General features: G+C 34.1%; 1 protein-coding gene across 1 annotated transcript in view; it reads right to left on the reverse strand.

Annotated features, from left to right (window-relative positions):
• The window catches only part of LOC148942100 (Na(+)/citrate cotransporter-like), a 213176-nt gene that overhangs the window by 40817 nt on the left and 148528 nt on the right, over positions 1 to 23831 (reverse strand). Inside the window, exons 4-10 of the mRNA XM_089103231.1 lie at positions 18950 to 19090; positions 15136 to 15258; positions 13209 to 13331; positions 10463 to 10657; positions 4611 to 4705; positions 3643 to 3729; positions 1266 to 1459 (exon numbers count right to left, since the gene is read on the reverse strand). Of these exons, the coding sequence (XP_088959357.1) occupies positions 1266 to 1459; positions 3643 to 3729; positions 4611 to 4705; positions 10463 to 10657; positions 13209 to 13331; positions 15136 to 15258; positions 18950 to 19090 (958 nt within the window). The remainder of the gene's footprint in view (positions 1 to 1265; positions 1460 to 3642; positions 3730 to 4610; positions 4706 to 10462; positions 10658 to 13208; positions 13332 to 15135; positions 15259 to 18949; positions 19091 to 23831) is intronic.

The following is a 23831-nucleotide window of genomic DNA, read 5'->3' on the forward strand; positions in this document are numbered from 1 at the left end:
TTCCTTCATGGAAAGATCCTCCCATATAACCCACGACTCATCCCCTCCCCCCACCTACCAAGAAAAATCCCCCCTGAAAACGTCTGTATACTTCCCAATAACTAATATTATATGTGAAAAATGGGCAAAGCTCATAGCTTTAACCCTTTCCCTGAGAACTGCGGATGAAAGAATCATTCTAAAATTAATATTTTATCGCGTTTTCATGTATGTTGAAAAAGATAGTTATCTAGAAGTTTTGATCAAGTGACTTTGGAAAAAAATGAGTGCGGGAGGGGGCCTAGTTGCCCTCCATTTTTTTGGTCACTTAAAAAGGGCACTAGAACTTTTAATTTCAGTTCCAATGAGCCCTACCACGATATTCTAGGACCACTGGGTCGATACGATCACCCCTGGGGAAAAAACAAAAAACAAAAAAAACAAATAAACATGCATCCGTGATCTATCTTCTGGCAAAAAATGCAAAAGTCCACATTTTTGTAGATAGGAGCTTGAAACCTCTACAGTAGGGTTCTCGGATACGCGGAATATGATGGTATGAATTTCTTTAAGCTTCAATAATTTTTAAGGGGTCTTTACCTCTTTTTCCGAAAATCAGCCAAATTTTCTCAGGCGCGTAACTTTTGATGGGTAGGACTAAACTTGATGAAAATTATATATTTGAATTCAGCATTGGAATCTGATTCTTTTGATGTATCTATTGCTATCAAAAACTCGTTTTATAGAGTTTCGGTTACCATTGAGCCGGGTCGCTCCTTACTTACAGTTCGTTACCACGAACTGTTTGATCAAAACAAAAAGATTTAAAGTAATCTTTTCTTAACCAATTAAAAAGACTATGTTAGTTAAAAGCGAACTGAAATTAATTAAAAATAACTGCTTCCAAAAAGTATGTTTTCCAAAGAAAAGTGAAGAGCTATATTAAACCAAATACGAGCAGAAATAAATTAAAATAATTTTTCCAGCATAAACCTACCATAAATCACCATTAAAAAATAAATGGAACCCAAAACGAACAGAAATTACAATAAATAAACCAAGTGAAACTCAAAACAAGCGAAAACTGTCACAAAGAGGAGTAGAGCTAAGACTTCCTGTGTCTTCTAATGACCAGAACACAGCTTGTACATACAATTTACACAGCCTAGTTTAGCAAGAACAAAATTGATAGTTTTTATTACTGTTTCATATAGAATGGCTATATATTAATCTGATTAAAAATATTAATTTAATTAAATAAATTGAAGATATTATAGATAAGTTACCATTTTTGCCAAAACAGGGAGAAGAATATTTGCAGTAGCTGTATTTGAAGCAACTTCTGTGACTATTGCTGTCATGACGCAGACTATAACCAAAATTGCAAACTGTGGAAGTACTTTTAAGCCTTCAAGTTGTATTCCTAGCCAGTCAGAAAGGCCTGAAACCTTTACTGCGTCTGAAAGCGCAAATCCTCCACCTAGAAAAGATATATATATATAGAAGAAACAATACGTATAAAATCAGGTTTCTCCATCTCGACACTGAGTAAACGACTAAAATGTTCAAGCTAAAACCGTGAGACTCTTGCAAAATAATCAATTTAACTAGATTTTTGCCAACGATATTCAGTCTCACTGGGTGTTTTGACAAACGGTACTACCACCATTATTTTTGCTAAAAATGCATAGACATGATAGATTTGTGACAATCAATTAACTCATTAACACTTGTTTAAAAAGATAATTATTTCCGACAATTTCTTTTCACTTTTAAAATTGATTCTTGTCAAACCTACAGAAAAATTATTTTTATAGTTAGCCAATGTATGCTGAATAAGAACAAAAGCTTGAACCCACCCCAGGAGATTTAAATGTGCGAGCAATTATTTTTACCCTTGGTGCTATAAATGTTTTGGGTACAAACGCGCAGCCTAAAGACACCTCTGGTTTGAAGTTCGAGAACAAACTCAAGGTTTTTTTTTGTTTCATAGTTTATTAATTAACTCTAAAAATACATACGCCTCCGAGACAAAGAAGATAACAAAAACTTGAATATATATATATATATATATATATATATATATATATATATATATATATATATATATATATATATAGAGAGAGAGAGAGAGAGAGAGAGAGAGAGAAAGGGAGGGGCTTGAATCATCTTTCACTCTCCTTAAAAAAAAGGCAAACAAAAATCTTTCTCATGACTGATCTCTGGTCGATGCCTTGATTAATTACTGTCCAATTCGAGTGGCAAGTGTTGCAAACTCTTTTTGTTAAACTTCGGCACAACTAGCTATATTCGGAATATGCTTCTCTTATATTTGTAAATATTATATTATTTGTTTGTTTTTTTTCCTACAATTTTAGTCTCTGCAACAAAAAAAAAAACAACAGAAAACAAAAGCAGACTCCTTATTAAGAATTTTCAATAGCTCAAAGTTCCATAGAGTATCTCAAACGTCGTGCAATATAATCTTGATAATTCCAAATATAAAAAAAAAAAAAAGTTTTATGGCAATCGGCCTTGCAGTTGTTCACTAAAAGTAGAGGAATAATTAAAAAGATGACTAAGAAGGGCCACCGCTTCTTCTTTAATAGATTATCAGGGACAGTAACAAGACTTAAAACTGACAAACAAAATTTTGACTCCAAAAGAATAATGAAAATTTGAATTTTAAATGATAAATTTGTGCTTATTTTGAAAAAAGGGATAAGCGTGATCCTCATGAAAAACACCATCAAATTCAAAATGACTAAGAGCCTTAGAGTGAAAGTGTTTATCTCAACACTTAATGAAAGTAGTAACAGAAGCGAATGAATGAACAAAAGCGAATCAATAGAAAATCCTGATATTTTTCTTAATATTTGAAAAGGCTGAAAGATTTTATTTGGTTGTATGTGCTTTAAATATTAAAATTACCGTTTGAAACGCAATCTATAAATGAAACACTTACAGCTGTAAGTTGGGAGTATATACATGGTTACAGTTTACAAAGGGGGAGAGACCGGAGAAAGCTAGAAAACGTACCAGATTCATTATAGAAGGAGCTGATTCGATGACATTAACATTAAAAATTAAACATATTGTGTACAAAAAAGAAAGACATGCAGATAAAAATAACAATGCGTTGAAGATTAATTTTGATCCCAATTGACAATAAGATCCCTTTGGTACATTTTGGGAAGTGGATTCAAGAAATTCTTCGGAATAAATATGATGCATTATTCGTATAAATACATTTTACACCTTCATAAATCTCAGAAGTATCCCCAGCTCGTCGGTTGGGAGGGCTGCAAGGCCCCTTCAAGATAATTTTTTGGTTGTTTCCCAAGTGCAATTAGCATTAAGAAAAATCTTCACAAATGTATATCTTTTTTTCTAATGAACAGACTTGTATTATTGTCAAATTACTTAGAAATATAGTTTCAAACAATGACAGTGTCAAACAAACATTGTCAAATAGACTTACATTATCGTTAATATGACAACTTTTGTGAGTGACTCTTTGGTAATCCTACTAACTAGTCTGAGATAGCTTCCCTGCAAACTCCTTTATAGTCGGTGCTGAATCAAACTTGGCAGCACTGTATTTCAGTAAAATTTTCCAAGAGAAATTTTTATTGTGGCCCGAGCCATTAAAGTTAAGCTTACCTAGAAGAAGAACTATACCCCAAGGTATCTTATCTTGACAAACTTGCCAGTTCAAAAGGGCAGGTCCTGCTTTGACTTTTCCACTTGCTAGAATTAGATAGTAGAAATAGGAGGATTAGATAATAGAAATAGAAGAAAAAAATACTCTTGGTCTGATACAGATGTAAGACAACGTCGATTTGAAATGTAAATTTGCTTTCCTCTAATCTGATTAATTACGAAAACACAGACAAAAATTACAAAAATATCGCGACAAGTCGAGGGATGGGATCTTGGGGATTAGAGAAACTAGACCAAGAGTCAAGACATATCTTGGGGAGCAATACTACAAGGAAACTATTTTAACCCTTTTTGATTTGTTTAGGTTTTGAAAAACATGCAGCATTAGCTAACAGAGTTAACCCTTCAAAAGCTGAAAAAATCCTTTAAGTATTCCTTAGTTTTAGTATTTCATATTCTTGAGATTTTTGTTTCAACCATCAATTTACAGTAGAAATTATGGTGTTAGTTTAATTGATTAGCATTTAAATTGTGTCACTCGAAAATGTCCAAACTAAATAAGAGTTAATTGTCAGTACGTCTTACAATTTATTCACAATAGTAAGATATATCTTCAATAATTTCTGTCATACTCTTACTAAGCTGTATTCGAACCCATCTATTCAGCGAAGCAGAGCCAAGTTTTCAAAAACTAGCCTTTTCCAATTAGTTTCACAATTTAGCTGTACTAAAACTTTTAGGTGGCAAACATTCCTCAAAAAGTGAGTCTTGGTAATATGTTTAAATACAGCTTTAGAAATAGATAAATACATACATTTTTTGAGAAATATATTATTTACAGAAATACGTTAATTACTTTAATGCATAATTTTTGAAACGATTACAGACATACTGAAACGTTTATGCAGTGGTGGAAGGAATTTGGCTTGCTAAAGAAAGAACATTGAAGCTTAGATAATGAAAATTACCTTCTTTTGGTCGTAAGCACCAGAAATCAGGTTGAGCAGGAATCATAAACATCAAAGTCACAATCAAAATGGCTGCTGTGGCGTCTTCAACTTGACTAAAAAGAAAATATCCAATATTCAGGAATAGAAATAATCAGGATAAAGTTTATCAAATTTTTTTTTGTCAAAATGTCTGTTGTGTTTAAGTGTTTACTTTGCATTTAATTATGTTCTATTTTTTTATTTGTGCTCCGTCTTTTTCTTTCTCTGAGCGACGCGTTCTTAAATCAATAAATATACACATATTTTGAAGATGACTTCTTGAATATGACATTTTACTTATAAGCTGTTCGGAAATTGTATTACCCACATAGGGTATTGCTTTGTTGACCGTTTGTCAAAAAATCACCTCGTTCTGTTTGCCGATTCTTATGCTAAACAGCTGCCATCTCGTTTTAAATATAATCTAACGAGCCGTAGCGTTTAGATTCAGACGACGCTAGTTGAGCCTTAGATCAGTTAAAGTAAAAAGCAGCATTAGAAATGCAAACATTGTTCCTTTTTGAAGAAACCTTTTGAATTCATTCGTTTATGAATCTGTGTCCAGCATAATTACTCTTATCTAAATTATAGCTAAACGAATAAACAACATTTGTATCATGAGGGAATTTAAATATTTCTTTCCAAATATTAATAGAATGTTATATTTTTTGCTGATGCATCTCTAATTGTTCTTATATATTTGGGTTTTCTTGAAGTGTGTATCAATTAAAGAAGCTGCGGAAAAGAGTGAAAAATCATTAGCTGGTGATTGGTCATTTATCCCAGCGAGACAGGATTACTTAAAGATAAAAATAGGCCCATGAAAAGGTTGATTAAATTTTATTTGTTTACGTTTGAGTAAGTTATATTGAGAATATGCTGCATTGCTACTTTTCTAATTATTTTGTAAGTTTGGCTGGTAATTATAAAACAATGTCTTTACCTCAGTGAGAATGTGAGCCCTTACCTCAGTGAGTAAGATCAACATCCTTTTGCATAATTGCCAAAATTTTATTCTTTAAGTTATAGCTAAAATGAAGTTTCTTGGTAAAAATAATCACATATATCTCCCGGCAATAGCAGTGACAGGGATGGGAAGGTGGGGGCTGCTTTCCCTAGAAGAACAATTTCAAAAATGTTTTGATAAAATGGAACGCTTAACAAAATTCTCTTTTGTTATAAACGTAGCTCCCCACCAAAAATGCTTGCAGACTTGACCCCCAACCCAAACACACATTGATTTGTGTCCTTATCCCCAATACCCCTCCGACTTCTGGTCATACGTCTTTATCTCTGATCAACTCTGTATTCCAGCCGAATTTTTTTTTGCGATCCATTTTGCAAAATTGTAACTTCACTCGCTAATCTTTACACTGACTTGTTGCTCCCAGTGCAACTAAAGGTACTATCTTTGCTTCCATGGCTAGGCATAACATCTGGAAACAAGGAAAGGTAAACAAACACTAAGTAAGAATACGCATCTACATTAAAACTTATCCCTGAAAAAGACAATTTAAACTTGCTTATTCATTTCAAGAAATTCAAATGTGTTCTTTTTCTAATGTAGGCTGAATAAGCGAGAAAAGTCAAGTGGTTTAAGGCTTGGAGAGCTAAATAAGCGTATATAGTCTGTGTTGATGAATATGATGACTTCTTAAGGCAAACTGAATATGTCCAAAAGGGCAATGCTTTTCGACTTTAGCACAAAGAATCAAAGTGCCTCAGTAAAATATTGGAGAAGGAGGCCAGAGGCCCCCAGCCCATTATGGTTTTACCACCGAATCTTTGCAAAGTCACCATTTTAAATGGACTGTAAATATTATTAAGAACAAAATATGCCTTAACAAGACATTTTGTCTTTAGAAAATAGAGGGTATTGAAAAGCCTACCATGAAGTTTATCAAAGGGCAAATCCAAGAAAGAATCTGAAAAAAAAAAAAAATCAAAATACTATCAGAGGCTACGCTATAGCGTTGCCTATAGTAAAGACCCCTACGGCTACAATGTCTTATTATTTATTTATTTGTTTTTTTCCCCCAGAGGCACTTAATATGGAAGGGGTCGTCATATAAACTTTAAAGGAGGCTCATTCGATTGAGAACCGGGAGTTTTAGTGTTCTTTTTAAGTCTCAAAAGTAACCGTAGGGCCCCCCAGAGCCCAGGGGATGTGTTGTAAGTTAAACCCCGGGGGCAGATAAGCTTTTGTATAAGGGATGGTCGCATAAACATCAGAGTTGAATCATTTGATTGGAGATTGAAATTTCTATTTATCTTTTTAAGATTCATCAAAAGTGACCCCCCCCCCCCACCCTCTTTTCTCCAAATACATCCGATCAAAATTTTGAGATAGCTTTTTTGTTTGAAATAGTCCAACGATCAGATGACCAAACTTCAGGGTCAACATACCCCCCCCCCAAAAAAAAAACCGGGGGAAGGGTTATAACTTATGTCCCGGGGAAATATAAGGTTTTTACGGAAAAGGTGGTCGTATAAACTTCGGAGGGGACTCAAATGATTTAAAATTGAAAGTTATAGCTCCCTTTTTAAGAGTCAAGTTATCCGAGGGTAACTAGCCCCCCCCCCCCAAAAAAAAACAACTCAAGGCCATAAGGCTCCAATTTTTCCCCCCAGAGGCGCTTCCCGCGCACTTTTTTCCTCAGATGAAAATTTTAATCTTAGTTTAAGGATTAGATAACAAAACTCCGGGGTGGACAAAACCCCCCAGGGGTAGGCGTTGTAATTTATGCCCTGTGGGCATATATGTATTTTATTGAAGGGCTGCTCGTAAAAACTTCAGAGGGGGCTCATTTGGTTGGAAATTGGAAGTTATAGTTCATTTTTTAAGAGTCAAAAGTGATCGGAGGTCAGCCAACCCCCCGCCCTTTTTTCCCCAAACCCATCCGATAAAAACTTTGAGATAGGCTTGTTATTGAAAGTAGTTCTAACATCAGATAACAAACTCCAGGGTCGACAGAACGCCCCAGAGCTCAGTGGCAAGTGTCTTAAGTTAAGTCCCGGAGCATATAAGATTTTTATCTAAGGGGTGGTTGCATAAAGTTCTGAGGTAGCTCATTTGATTGGAAATTGAGTTAACTTTTTAAGAGTCAAAAGGGATCGGAAGGCATCTACCCCCCCCCCCCTACACCCTCTTTTCCTTAAATGCATCCGATGGATTTAAGATAGCAATTTTCTTTGAAATAGTCCAATGATCAAATAACAAAAACTTTGGGATCAGCATGCGCCCCCCCCCAGAGCACGTGGGAACTAAGGGTTGTAACTTGTGCTCCGGGGTTATATAACGTTTTAAGGAAGAGGTGGTCGTATAAACTACGGAGGGACTCAAATGATTAGACATTCAAAGTTCTAGCCCCTTTTTAAGAGTCAAAAGTGATCTGATGGCAACCAGTGCCACAACAAAATTTTGAGATAGCCATTTTGTTGAAAATAGTTTGAAGATAAAATAATAAAAACTCCGGGTTTAGCAAAACCTTCTAGAGCCAGTGGGCAAGTCAAAATTTTGAGATAGCCATTTTTTTTAAATAGTCCAACAATTAGATAAAAAAACTTCGGTGTTCACATAATCCCCCCAGAGCCTGGGGAAGGATTGTCAATTATGCCCGGAGGCATATTTTTGGAGGGGACTCAAATGACTAGAAATTCAAAGTTCTAGTTCCCTTTTTGAGATTCAAAAGTGATCTGATGGCAACAAGAACCCCCCCCCCCCGCCCCACACACACAAACCGTCTTTTCCCAAATGCGTCCGATCAAAATTTTGAGATTTTCATTGTGTCCAAAATAGACCAAAGATCATATAATAAAAACTCCGGGGTTTACACAGCCCCCCCCCCAGAACCCGAAGGCATATAAGGTTTTTATGGAAGGAATGATCGTATAACCCCGTCGGGGGCTCCTTCTATTGGAAATTGAAAGTTCTAGTTCCCTTTTTAACAGTCGAAATGGACCGAAGGGCAACTTGTCCTCCTGCCTTCTTTACCTCAAATCCATCCAATTGAATTTTTGAGATAGTCATTTTGTTAAAATAAGTCAAAAGATCTGTTAACAAAAACTCCAGGATCAACATAAACCCCCAGAGCCCTGGAGCAAGTGTTATATGTTATGTCCAGGGGGCATACAAGGTTCTGATGCGAGGGTTTTGAAAATAGTTCAAAGATCAGATAAGCCAAACCCTCACCCCCACTCAAAAAACTTACGAACGATATTTTATTCCAAAAATTAAGCGAGCTGACCCCTGGCCTTCTCTGCATGCCCCCCCCCCCCCCAAAAAAAACAATTTGTTAATGATATTCTATTTCAAAAATTATAGCAATTCACCCCCCCCCCCCCAAAAAAAAACAAACAAAAAACAACTTATTAACGATATTTTATTTGAAAAATCATGGGAGCTGACACATCGCCCTCCCTCCATCCCCCCCTAACCAAAAAAAATATTAACATTATTCTATTCCAAAAAGCATGGGAATTCAGTTTAATTTCATTATCTGTTAACAAAACTTCTTCACTACAAACAAGAGTATGGCTACTGCCCGTTTCCCTAATTGTAAAAGCATAATGCCTACTGAGTATTTGGCTCAATTACTAAAACGGATTATATTACAAATATTCTCTTTTGTACTTATTACAACATTGAAAATAAAATAAAAATTGCAGTGATACCAGACCAGGATTTACCAATAGTCCCACTGGGCCCTGCGGCTTTCACATTCCCGAAATTTTGAGGATTTCTCGGAAATCTTGCAAAAACGGAGCGAAAAAAACGCTTCTCTCACTGTAAAAGTCTAAAACCTACTGCATCATTGGCACTTTATTGAAAACGAATTATATTATAAATATTTTCTTTTGTACTTATTACAACATTGAAAATAAACATAAAATTATAGTAAAATTAAATTTTGAACTGATGAGCTTTCAGCAATTAATATAATTGTATATTAAATATTCAGTTTAATTTTAATAGTTCTTCCCAAGACTATTCAAGACAAGTAAAGCTTCACTACAAACAAGAGTTTGGATACTGCCCCTTCTCTAACTTTAAAAGTCTAATGTCATTGGTGCTATTTTCTTTTCCAGTTATTGCAGCATTGAAAATGAAAATAAAATTACAGTGAAATAAAAACTTGAACTGATGATCTTTCAACAATTAATAGCATTATATATCAAACATTCAGTTTGATTTTATTTCTACTTTCCAAGACTGTTCAAAATACGTATAGTTTTCAGTAAATTGGGAATGATGCAATAGGTTTTAGACTTTTACAGTGAGAGAAGGGGGTAAAACTCAAACACCTGTTTGTAGAGATTTTTGTTCGTTTCAAGTACTGTAGGTTTCTATTTCTTTTGATATTAAGTTAATATGTCCTTTACTTTTCTTTAGAAAACTTCTTTTTCGGAAAGTTTTTTTTTTCAATTAATACAATTAAATACTGTGATAACATTACCTAGAGTGAATTATTTTTAATAGGGTGAAATACTCCCCCCCTCCCCAAAAAAAAGAATAACATTTATGAAATATACCCACATTAAAGGACTTGGATAACCAAAGAAAAAATCCGAATTATAGTAACTTTACATCGCTATAGTGGGAACATATAGTGCCACTGCCAAAAAATAATTGACAGTACTTGGTTGAGCCAGAAAAGCAAAATATAATTTTATGTTTTAGCAGTTGAAAAAAAAAAAGTTCAACAAACTCTTAGAGCATAAGAATGTGTTTATAAATTTCTCTAAGTGATATTGTCCTCGGTTCCTTCGGATCTTACAAGTTTATGACGCTCATTTTTCTGTACTGCACACTGACCACTTTAAACACTTACATTCCGATTTCATGCCAAGGAGCTGCCCAACCAGGAATGAATTGTGGATCTCTGAAGAACCAAAGCAATGTCAAAATGATAAATAAGGTGAGAACCATTGCTTCGTGAAATGTCATAGGACCCAACTCTTTAAGCTTCATTTTAATTAGTGATTCTGCTTTCTTCTGTGCTAGCTTGTTTTTTCGCTCTGCCTTCCTAGAAGAAATTAAAATGCAATGCTTTTTATTCTGGAAAAAGGAAATTTAAGTCGAGAACTAATAAGGTAATTTTTGTGACTTATCTGTGCTTTATTAGCAAGAGAATGTTGACCACAACAATTCGTGGAAAAAAAATCTACTTTTTTAACCAAGATCATTTTATAATACTGATGCGACTTTTCTTTCCAAGCTTAGAAAATTCTTGTCATGGTTGCCAATATCTTTCTTTCCACTTTTCGTTAAGTTAGAGCCTAAATAAGACCGCTATATAGTAACCAAACAACTATGGTAGGGCTAGAAAAAGTGGGTTGCTTAGGGTCCTTAGGATTACGAATGTGTGTGAGAAATGAATATATGCGAACGTGTTTGTACGTTTCTCTTAGGAAAGAAGAGCTATCTAATCTATAAAGAAACAAATCTGAAATTATTTGAAAATATTTTCCATTTAAATAATGACCGGTTAAGCTTGACAAAAGTCCTGAAACAAGTTTGAAACCTTTTTTTTAGAAGGAATTATACTGTTTTTAGACATGAACAATATTTGTTCTGGGTTTTGTGATATGGTGTAAAAAAGGAAAGAATCTTTCAGTGTTAGTTTGTATCAGCTTTTTACATCATAGATGATACTAGATGACCCTAACAACATAGACAATCCTTGGATTTAGGTTCTTCTAAACCCAAGAGTTTTTTTTCAAAAGCTGAACATGACTTTCAAGTCATTCTACTTCAAACTACGAATGTCTAAAGCCGTGGTTACCAACGTGGAGCACAAGCCCCACCAATGAGGCATGGTAATGTTTTGGTGCGTTATGGGCAGGACGTGCACCCCTCGGCGTGCACCCTTCGGCGCACCCTTCAGGCAATATTTTTCATCTTATAAAATATGCCTAGAGATCGACCCCAAAAAAGATACCAAGTTAGTGGTTTTTAAGCTTCCTTCAGGCAAATACACATAGAATTTTGAATAACAGAATTTAAATATAACGAAGGACATAGGGATTTTAAAAATGCCTAGGTGAGGCATGGGTCAAAATCGGTTGGGAACCACTGGTCTAGAGCAACTGAGTGAAGCAAACTTTCCTGATTTCCCAACACTGCGACCCAGACGGTTTGCCTGAATGTTGCAAACAGGCTAGTGATCAATATGACAAATAAATGAGGGTTTTACGAGAGTATTTGTGGACTTTAAATATTTTTGAGATTTATATTTTGTTAAATACTAAAGGTTGGTAAATACATCATTTTCCTTTCAAATGTGCCATTAAACATCTTTCTAAGATGTTCCAATGACCTGCTAGCTGAGGAGAAAGAACGAAAACAAAATGCCGTCGATGCAGAACATCGTAGTTCAAGCCAATTATATTGTTTTTCAGGCCAATGGATTTTCTTCAATATTCAAGTCAATGATCTGTGTATTTCCTACATAGAGGTTTCGGACAAGGCGATTCTAATAGTATAGTTTGTGTTTTGACCTGACTACATTTTTTAGAGTTATGGGCTATTGTATTTCTTAGTATTGGACGTGATCGTCTCTTACTAGGCTGCTAGCTACCGTTGCGACCCCGATAAGTTAAAAATCAGGTGAAAATTGTTCAAAACAATTTTAATAATCCTTTACCTCCTCCAGTTTCAAGTGTATAGACTATTTATGCCTCTTTCGAGTCATGGGTCATTGTGGGAATAGTTCTTAATGACATCACTGTCGTTAAAACGCTATTCATTTATAATTTAAAATACAATGTGAATCTTGGAGAAATTTAGTGTTACTAGGGTATCCACCCATAAGTCAAAACTATAGCTTTTTAGAAGCTTTTAAGAAACAACATGGATCGGATAGTACAAAGCCGAACTTTTGAACCCTTTGTGTTCCACCCCCGTCTCCTGGATACCCAATGGCCCCGAGATACAGTATACAGTTTGATGATGTTCGTTTTAAACAAACTGGTTGAAAAATAACTAGATAGCGAGAAGGACATAGAGGAAAAGGGCACAAAATTGAGGGTATAACCCATTCAAATAAATTCAAAGAAATATTTTAATAGAAAAATGGACATTAAACTTCGCTGAAATCTTAGCATATTTCCCTGGAAACACTCTTCATAGTGTCAGACCACTATGGCTTTAAGTCCAATTATCCCACTATTCAACCTCTTCTTGCCGAGGAATTATTTTAGTGTCGATCTGTTAGATTTTCTTTCGAAAAAATCGATTGGCGGGTTTTGAAGAATGACATTGTTCCGGAGACCTTTCCGGTTGAAGTGCGGTGTTTGAGAAAGCTATTTTTCAAGTATTCAATGTGAAATGTCCCATCTTGCAGGTAGTCAGAGTAAGGCGTGTTCCTGTGGATTTTCTTTGTTGCCTCCATGAGGTAGCTCGAGATGGCTCGTCAGAGAAAAGATTTCAATGTGGTGTGCTTTTAGAAAACCACCACTGATGCTATATATAATCTATTACTTTGAGGTTGTGATGGCACTGAATTAGATGTTACCTGGCAATACAAAGTAAATGATAAAAGCAAAACATTCCTAGCAAAAAAGGAAGCAACTTACCAGTCGAAGCCGATAAATAGTAATTGAAGCCAAATCCAAGCAATAAATACGTTGATTAGCATCCCAGGAACATTGAAAGCCATCCAAGTGGCAAAATTCATGTCAGTTTGTTCAGGGTATAAACTAGGAGATTAAAGGAGAATAAAACAACGTAAACACATGCATTAAATATGTTTCCAAAAAGCTGGATTAATGTCAAAGTTTGACCAGGATTTATTTTTTGGGATAAGACAGAAATTTAAGAAAAGTTGAGAGTAGTGGCCCTCCTAAGTTCTACTTATAACTACAAAGAATAAATTAGACTTAATTGAAAATGTTAGGTCTTGATTACTTACATTGATTACTCTATAACATTGTATATTCAATATTTTGCACTCTTTCACCCTCAGGGTGTGTTTCTAAATCAAGAAGATTAATGATCTAACTTATCTGCGCACCTCAACTAATCGCTCCATCTATGATAAATCATAAAAGTAATTAATTAAAAAACCTAGTTTTCTGACAGAAGTAAAGACCAAAGTTGAAATTAAAAAGGATAAATTTATTGCTTTTCACCCCAAGTACTACACCCCATATATATGTAAAATTAAGTGAAAAGCTAACTCAAGTAAACTGAATCATGATATTTTTTACATGTGAAAAACTTTGAAGAACTAGCGGTTTACTAAAAACATATAACAATATACAATTTTTGTACAGCAGAAACATAAATCATGTTTTGGAGGTTTTAGAAATGTTTTCTTATAACTGGTGCTCCCGAACTTTGGCATGACTTGCTGATCATTATTTCGTAGACACATCTAAAGAAAAAGTGTATGGGCATATTTAAGAATATAGACCAATTTTGAAAAAATTCACATCATAGCATGAAATTCTCAGTGCTATCAGCAAAAATAGCATGATTTCTTGATTTTTTATTATGGTTACTTAATCCTTGATTCCAAATAATGCCAACTTGCATTTTCAAAGCTAAAAACTTATATTTCTATACATTGATACAACAGCTGATGAGAAAAATAAGTTACCATACAAATAAGTTGTAATTTCACTCTCTTAATAAATTTTCAGTTGCGAAAATAAAATTTCTTCTTTTTATCTTAAAATTTTCGGAGAATTTAAATCGTTTACTAAAAATATCAATGTCATGGCTGGTGAAAAACCATCGAGAGTCTTATAAATTAGTCTTTTCTTTCTGCCGGCTACTCAAGGTCTTCCTTTTTCCTACCGAAATTGATGTTACGAACAAGTCATGAACCCGTTATACATTCTAAAAAAAAGACCAATGTGAAATTGCAATTTAAACGATACAGTCATCAGTGTTTTATTTTACTGAACAGAAAAATTCGTTATTCCATAAATTCACAAAATTATGATAGTTTGAACAAGATTGAAATTTTTTCATAGCAAGGTGCTGCTGATTAACCAGTGAAATTAAAAGAAAGTTAGCTTTCATTCAATTAGAGCTTTTCAAAATTCCAGGCAGTAACAAGTATATTTACATTATAAATGCGGAACATGATAAAAGGTTTATTTTTATTTCAAAAGCAAAACTTCAATGTGAAACTGCCTGAAGAAGCACAGAAAATTGCCCACTTTTGAAAAGTTCCGATTTTTAGGCTAATCGTTCCTTCATTAGGACCACTGAGCTAAAAAGGTAACTTACCCGATAATAGTGCCGCAATAGTAGCTTGTCAAAGGTGCGCTATAATTGGTATAAGCTAAATTCAAAATTCTAGTAAAGATAAAGAAGAAAAGTTGAAACAAAGATTGAAAGCCCCTTGACAAGTGTGTTGCATAGAATTAGGCAAGCAGAAAACCGTTGACAACAAAAAAGAGAGAAATAGACTAAGAGAAAGAGGGAGTAAGAGAGATAATAAGCAAGATCCAAGAACGACATGCACAAAAAGGGTTAGTGAGTTAATCTTACGTGGCTAGGATGCCTTTAAATGCAAGCTGAGGGGACGAGCCTATTATTGTCCCAGTCCCTCCAATATTAGCAGAATAGGCGACGGCGAGTAAAGAAGCGCGTAAGACATTCTTCTTACTCCTCCTAAAATAGCATATATGATTAGTATACTTTACAAATTTTTGTAGTTTCTGTCATGCATTAGGCCCGTTTTTTACTATTCCTCTTTTTTGGTAAAGATAACAAATGAGGACTGATCGAAGCTTTTATTTTGGGTTTGAAAAAAAAGCTCAGGCTCATAGAGCTCTGATTGTGCACCTGGAACTATATTAATTTTTTTTTTAAATAACTGCTTTACAAATGATAGTAAAGAGGGACATTATTCCTTAAAAAGAATATAAATTATTTTGTATATGAGAGGAGCCACCATTCCCAGGCCCTAAATCTTTATGGCAAAAATTTTGCCGATGCTTAACTGAAAGACCCTTTGATTGTAACGAATACACTTCAGTATATTTGACCAAATTTACTATTGAATACCGGTCTGCTGCTTGTTCACAAATAAACCTTAATTCTAGTCTTTAGGAGTTTTTCAGTAAATTGCATGACATATTTGTTTTTGCTGAATAGGGAACGCTTGAAAATTATTTAGTTTTACATTGTTTATGCAGTGCTGACATATGTGCTGGTTGCATCAGCAAGTCAGTGGTCCACAAGGAGCTACAGGTATTAGACATGATGGGTTTATGACCCAATTTATTTTGTTTCTAAATGTCAAGTTTACAAACATAATTCTCTTACGTAAGACTACCCTAGTTATGTTGAAAGTTGAGGGTTTATGTTGACATGATGGGTTTATGATCCAATTTATTTTGTTTCTAAGTGTCAAGTTTCTCTTATGTAACTACCCTAGTTATGTTGAAAGTTGAGGGTTTAATAAATTAGATGCATTTCATGTTAAAATCCTATGCAGCGATTTTAACAGGGTCACGAATAAGCCAAAAATTGGACAAAATGGAGTATTCCTTTTATTAAAGTGAATGAGAAATAAAGCGTGATGTGGTTCTAAGAAACTTTCGATAATAATTGTAGAAAAATACTTGCTGATTTTTTTACCGATATTTTTTGAGTCTTCTGAGAATCTGGTAGTATAAAGTGGTAGATTGTTTTAATTTGAGGTCAAACTTGAAACGAACCAGAAACATATTCAAGAAAGGGCAAATGGAAACGTAATGCTCTTAAAGCTTGGATTTATTTTTTAAAATCTAAATAAAATTGAGGGCTAATAAAAGTGTAATGGAGCACGGTGAAATAATTGTATTATAACCAATAAAACTTCCAAATCTCACGTTGTTTCGATACGAAGGTCTAGGGTCTGAAAATGTTCTTCATAAAATATCGGAGGCAATTACTATTGCATTTTAAAATGTTATAAACTTAATTATTTATGATTACTGTGATTCATACGCCTCGGTCGTATTAAGCTAAAATATAAAAGACAGCTAACAATACTTCAGATGTATATACGATTCAGATAGTATATACGGCTTCTAAATCTTTACTGTATTGGGTCAGTTTATTTTATGCATAAAACACTAAAAGTGAACACTTAGAGCCTTATTAGAGCTTTCATCATATTCCACCAGCTAAAATTATAGGTTGATTCACAAGTCCTTTTTTTTTAATTTGTAGCCATACGAAATATGCAAATAAGAATAAAGCATTTCAAAGCCATTTGAACGGCATTCCTTTATAACAACGCTTCATGGACCAAGTTAGGCTGAGCTTTGAACGTTCTAAATATTATGCATTAACTTTTACATGCGGCATTAGCTTAGTCCAGGAGTTGTTTAGCTTCAAATCCTCCACAAGTATGAAAAATTAGGACAAAATGTGTAGAATAGTTCACTTTTATGGTATGCAATGATAAAAATGCCTTTTTTATAATAGGACCCACCTTCCCTCCAGATAAGTTTAAATTCTGCTAAAGAGACGTAATGATTTGGTCTCTATTTATTGGAAGGTTTAAATATCATGGCAAAGATACGAAACAATCTAAATTATTTTGGGCTTTAAACCTTACGAAATTTAATGCCTTAGATAAACTTTATTACTTTTTCGTGAGAAAAAGGTGTGCAAATGGCAAATGAAAAAGCTAATTTGCATAAGATATAAGTCCACTTCAAACAAATGTGTTTGTATAAATACTAGGTCGGCTTATCCTAATAATCTGAACGCTGGCAGGGATGCTCTTCTTCAAAAATGATGACAGCCATTGGGATGGAGTTTTGGAGAACACCGCTTGAAATAGTGTTATATTATTTGAAATGCAGATATTAATATTGTCAATGTCCTTCCTTTAAAAAATAATTTTCTACCTGACATACGTTCCCTATAACTAAGGTCACCCTATCTTAGTTGTTTGTCTAAATCTGTAAGTGTTGTTGAATGACGTCAGTTTTTTGGAGTCTGCTGCCTGTTTGCATTGGCGTTTATTAATGTGAAGTCTTTGTTTCTTCCTTATTTTTACTCCACTCCGGCTAGTGCCTTTGTGCACTTATTTTAGGAAAATACAATATTTATTTAATTTATTCATATTTAGTCAAAAGGCTGCAAATACCATGTGCACTTTAAAACAATTTACTACATCAATACATTGAAAAATATTTAGACTATTCCCGTTTTTAGATTGTAATATGTATTTTTCTAAATAAAAAGAGAAAATCCAAAATAAGATTCGATGCGTAAAAGAATAACTATTTGAAAAATATCCAAAAAATTTCATTATATAGATTACAAAGACTAGCATTGCACGAAGAGAGATCTAGAAAAAATCCCGGACAAAAAATTGCTGATTGAAAGAGATAGCATTGTCAGATTACAGACGTCGTTTCTTCTGTATTTATATATAAGCTTCAGACCAAAATTGATATTCTTTACTCGTATCAGCAGTTGTAAAGATACAATTTTCTTTTAACACCCTTTTTTTCATTGAATTAAGTTTTGATTCCTAGAGCAATGGTCCCGCACCCAGATTTGTAATTAAATTTGACAGTCTCTTTCAAGATTAAGCAAAAAATGGCGAACTTATGTGAAGTTTCACATAAAAACGTTGAAGATTCAACTGAGTAGAATGTTCACAACAAAATTTTAAAACAGGAATATCTGGAATAAGCTATTCTAGAAGAGATGACGTTCAGCTATTTCATTTCTTCATATTAGGAACTAACAAGCCTGTGCCAATGATTAGGATTCACGGGGAAAGGATTCGCAAGTTCTTAAATTGACTGAGTAAAACCGATGGATATTTATATATTTCAGAGTGGCCTGGCAGCAAAAAGGGATAGCAACAGGACGAAAAAAAAGGATGGAACACATTTAATTATGTTACTTTTGAGTTGAAAATATACGTATTGCCGTTTTGGAGTATATACAATGAATCCTTAACGTAGAAGAAAGTCTTCGGTAAAAAAGTACTTGAAAACTATTACAACTAAACTATCTTCCTTGCCGTGGATAGGGTGGAATAAATGATACGGGCAGCATATCTGAGATCATTTAGCATAAAACCGGATATACAGTACGAGAAAGCTTCATTGTAATAATTTTTACTAGATTCAGAAGTGTAAAATTAGATGTTGTTTAATTCAACTCTTCCAGAATTCAGCTAACGTTTTGGAAGCTCTTATTAAAATTTTTGAAAAAGGAAAAACAAAGCCTTATATTATATTTATCTATGCCTTGATTAGTAAATTATAATAGCTAAAGTAACTAACTACAAAAACTGGATCAATAGATGCTTCCAGACTTAGCAAGTCATGCAATACTGACTCACGAATTTAGAGTGGCTTTCATGGCCAGGTTTGGAGGGGTGCCGTTAAGTGTGCCTGTGCCACCAATATTAGATGAAAACGATATTGAAAACATCATCGCATCTCTAGTATTTTTCTGCGCAACTTCTTCATGTGACACCTTCCTTCATAAGATAAAGAATTTGTAGGATTTGGTGCATATCCATTAATTGAGAAAAACAAATCATTGAAAATAAGAAAACACGATTTTATCTAATGAATAACAAGATAAGCTTGACACTTATACAAGTAAACATAAGGCAGAAAAGGTTTTACCGCCAAAAATAAAACAAAACTTCGCAAATACAAGCGTGTTTAACAGACACATTAGGGTTTTCATTTGAAAATAATGCAGAATTGAAGGGTTCAGTTTTACTTGTTCTTCAACTAAAACAGAAACGGCAAAAGATGATGTGAAGAGGAGGAGGAGGTATATTGAAGGTACCAAAACATGGCAAAAGATGATGTGAAGAGGAGGAGGAGGGATATTTTTACTTGTTCTTCAACTAAAACAGAAACGGCAAAAGATGATGTGAAGAGGAGGAGGAGGGATATTGAAGGTACCAAAACATGGCAAAAGATGATGTGAAGAGGAGGAGGAGGGATATTTTTACTTGTTCTTCAACTAAAACAGAAACGGCAAAAGATGATGTGAAGAGGAGGAGGAGGGATATTGAAGGAGGGAAACTAAAACATTATTAAACATTAAACATTAAGCACACCTTAAACATTAAACATTAAAATTAAATACTAAAGCATTAAATATTAAAACATGGATATTAAAACATTAAACACATCTTAAAACAGAATTAAACACACCTTAAAACAGAGTTGTTTTGATAAAATGCCAGTTGTTCCAAAGGTATTGTGTTTAGCAAAGTAAGATTTTAAGCAAATATTTTTTTTGTACTTTGGAGTACCATAGAAAAAAAAAAAATTCTACAATGAACATGAAGTTGTTTTCAGATTAAAAGTCATTCTGACTGTGTTGGCTACCAATACCATTACTAGGGAAAACGATTTTTGTCGTTCAATGAATTCTTCGGAACTAAGATTGTAGAGAGTTAACTCATCCTCACCCAGGGTTCCCACATATACGATTATTCGCATGCAAACACGATTATTCGGCAAGATATGCGAATGTCGCAGCTTTCCAAGAATTTCTGTTAAAATTTATCTGATTTTCCAAAATATCGTACAAATTCATAATTCTTAACTTCTTCGATAATCTTCATCAATAAATCGTATCAAATGAATAGGCTGGGTAAAATCAAAACGGATATTAAAATTGAATTTGTTAATCAGAAATTATAGAATGCTTTACCCTAAAGCTGATAAAGACCATTAAAATAGGCTGCTTGTAATGAAAGCACGGGCTAAAGTCTCATAAGAAATTGTTGCTGAAACTAAGATTAGTAGGCCAATTCAGATAACTAGGCCCAATTTGAAAAAATATAGAGTAGTTTGCTTCATTTTGTGCAATATAGCCTGGGCTCTGCACAAAAAGGCGTTCATTGGATATAGCAGTTAAATATCTAGACTAGAATAAGGCAGGTTGATTCTAGCAGTGGTACTTTTGAGTAGTCAACTAGTTTCTAAGCTAGAACAGAAGTCAAAAAGAAAAAAAAAGAATGTACCATTTGATTTCTCACTTAGAGCTATTATCAAATGTCATCATTACTGACATTTTTGATACATCCCAGTCCCATACCCTAACATGACAAGATGTAGGCCTTACCCAGGCTATTTTTAAAAGCTGAATTAATATGCTGATTTTTGCTACTTAAGATCGGATGCAAATAAATTGTTTAGTGAGATCCTCTATGATAATTATCGCGTTAACATGCGAATTCTGTATCCGATTTTTAAATGTGATATTTTGCCCAAAATAAATCGTATATGTGGGAAGTCAGGGTCAATGACAGGTTAAAGCAATTCAAGTATACTATTTTTTCAAATCAAAGGAAGGAGCAAAGTTAAAACTTAGACAAATGTAAATTATCCTATGGATGAGGAAGGCTCCCATCTCTGGCCCTCCTTTTAAAAGTAAATTTTAACTTATGCTTTCTTTTATTATGATTAGTATGATAACATATTTAAACTTTATCATTAAGAGTGGAGCTTTAGGGGAGGGAGTCCACACTCATATATTTCAAGATACATGTTAACTTCAAGTTTTAATGCTGCCTTTCACCTTCATTTGAATTTTTTTTTGTTTGACCGGCTTCTTTCCGTTTTTAAAACTATTCTTAATTATTTTTAAAAACTATTCTCAATTATTTGATATAGGGAATGGTCGCGCCACCCTCATTCACTAACTCTTTCTGCTAAAGCAAAAATTTCTCATAACACTTTATGAAAAGAATAATCACCACTGGAAAAAGTGGGCCTTTTAAAACATTTCTTGGGAGTAAGGGTGATCTGAAACATCAAAAATATTTTTTCAGCTCAGAATTTTATAGTTTTCGAGAGATGGTCTTATAAAATTAAAAAACAAAGCCTTAGAAAAGTGCACCGCTCAAAAAGCCTTTCTGAGGGTGGAGGGGAGTTGCGAATATGAAATGCCAAAAAACTAATTTTCAGTAGAGAGGGAGGTGCTACTCCTGGGACTCACCCCTGCTGCCACTTACAACTTTTTTTACATAATTCATGTCTGTTTGTTGTCAGTGAGAATGAAAAAACAGGAATTTTGTCACTTTTATGGATGTTTTCATGGATGGTTATGTGTGTTGGTCAATTTATTTGATGTTTTTCATGGATGTCAACAGTAATTTATGGATGTTTTTATGGTTTTTGTTAGTGAGAATGAAAAAACCGGAACTTTCTCACATTTATGTCTGTTTTCTTGGATGGTTATGGGTGTTGGTCAATTTATTTGATGTTTTTCATGGATGTCAACAGTAGTTCATGTCTGTTTTATGGTTCGTTGTCAGTGAGAATGGAAAAACAGGAACTTTCTCACTTTGATGGATTATTGAGTCTAATTGGGGCAGGTCAATGACACTTCCTTCATGTTGTTGCTCGAGGCAAATGTTATGAGTTTCCAGGAAACAGTTAGATCACGTGTTTCCTTCTCAGCCAATCAGCGAGTCGGATACATATCCTTTCTCAGCCAATCAGAGGGCTCGCAAACATATTAGTGAGCGATGGAATATGAGGGAAGGGTTTTTTGCTAAAGTTTTATTAGTCTGTGAATAGAATTCAAAGGAGTGAGAACAGTTTTGACTTTACTCATTTGGATATATATTTGTGTTGATGGCGATGAGTGGAATGTTTACCCTCTTAGAAGTTGATAGTGGAGTTGAAGGCAATAATACAAGAGCACCAAACATTGCGGTAGAAATCACAAAAGGATCACGTCTTTGTCTGGAATGGGATGCAGTATATGCAAGATATGTGATATCCTTGAGCAAATTTAAAATGGAGGATCAAGTATGTTTTGCCACTCAAATTGATATAGCACGTGTGAATAGACTTCAATGTGATTTAAGTGTATTGGTGAAGCAAATCGAAGACAACAAACTCTATCGCTAATTGTACATGGTCTATATTATTGTTGTTGTTGTAATTATTCAATAAAATTTTTTCGAAATCGAAAATGTTTTCTTTCTTTTCTGGTTAGGTTAGGCTAGGGGCTAACGAATCAGGGTCAGTCTAGAGTCAGCAGTCAGAGTGAAAGGATTGAAAAATGAATAAATTTGAGAAAGAGAGAATTAGATCAAATCTAGTGTTTATGGAAAAACATTTGATTTTGGATGACGATTTTCCGAGTTATTTCTTAAACGCAGGATATTCTCTTGTCAGGGAATATTTGACAATATAATGAGGAGTGATTCTCCCCCATCGGACTATTTTAAGAAGCTTTTAAAATGTGAATCAAGTGCTTATAGTCAATTTTTTTTTATATTGATTGAAACACATTAAAATCATATCGTGGATATACTTTTGAAAACATTGCCATTGGATTCAATGTCGATGGCTCCTCCTTTAAAATAGGTAACGTAACAGAGCTGCTCCTCTCCCCCATGTCCACTCATTGAATCTACGGAGCGAGGACTATCAGTACTGTTTTAGTTGCTAGAGAATCAACATTAGAAACCGAAAGATGTTCTATACATATCCTTTTTACATGTACACTCTCGGCAGTTTAACTCAGCGTGAGAATTGTACAATTATTGGTGACTATAGTGAAAAGTGTAAATTATGTAATCCCTGTAAATTCCATAGAGGCTATGCAGTACAAATTAAAGGATGTAATTCATGTCTTGAAGAAGTGTGTGACTCTCACCCTAGAGGGCACCTTTGCTCCAATTGTCACTATGAAAAATGTGATCAGTGGGAGAATACTTACCCCGCTATGATTGGAAAGAATCCCAAACGTGATTTTAGTTTATTTCTACAAGATTGGTATCGTCGTGGATTTAAATTGTTCTGGGAAGAGGACTCTGGTCAACGATTCAACTGTTGGGGTGAAAAGACAATTTGGTTTCTACGTCATCTTTGTGATGACACTGTCTACTATGACTATAAGCCAAGGAATTTTTATTTGGCAGTTACCGAATGTGATTCACCATTTGAAAATATTTTATGTGATATTGCTTCAAATAGACAGATTGAAACTCGTGAATGTCATAATATTAATTCAAATAGTATTATTGACTATAAAAAGATATATGAACAGAGTTAATTTACATTTTAATGTAGAAAATGTGAAACTGACTTTTAAGCAAGTCAAGGTCAATATACAGTGAATACAGACAATTTACTGACATTAGTGGTTTATTACAGTTGCCTATGCACCAAAGAGGAAATCTAAAGTGAATATCGACAGATATTGTTGTAGATATATATGCATTTTATTAATCA

This window comes from Artemia sp. Qi Xiang Cuo, chromosome 17, assembly GCF_049724085.1.
Source record: "Artemia sp. Qi Xiang Cuo chromosome 17, ASM4972408v1, whole genome shotgun sequence".
Taxonomy (NCBI): Eukaryota; Metazoa; Arthropoda; class Branchiopoda; order Anostraca; family Artemiidae; genus Artemia; species Artemia sp. Qi Xiang Cuo.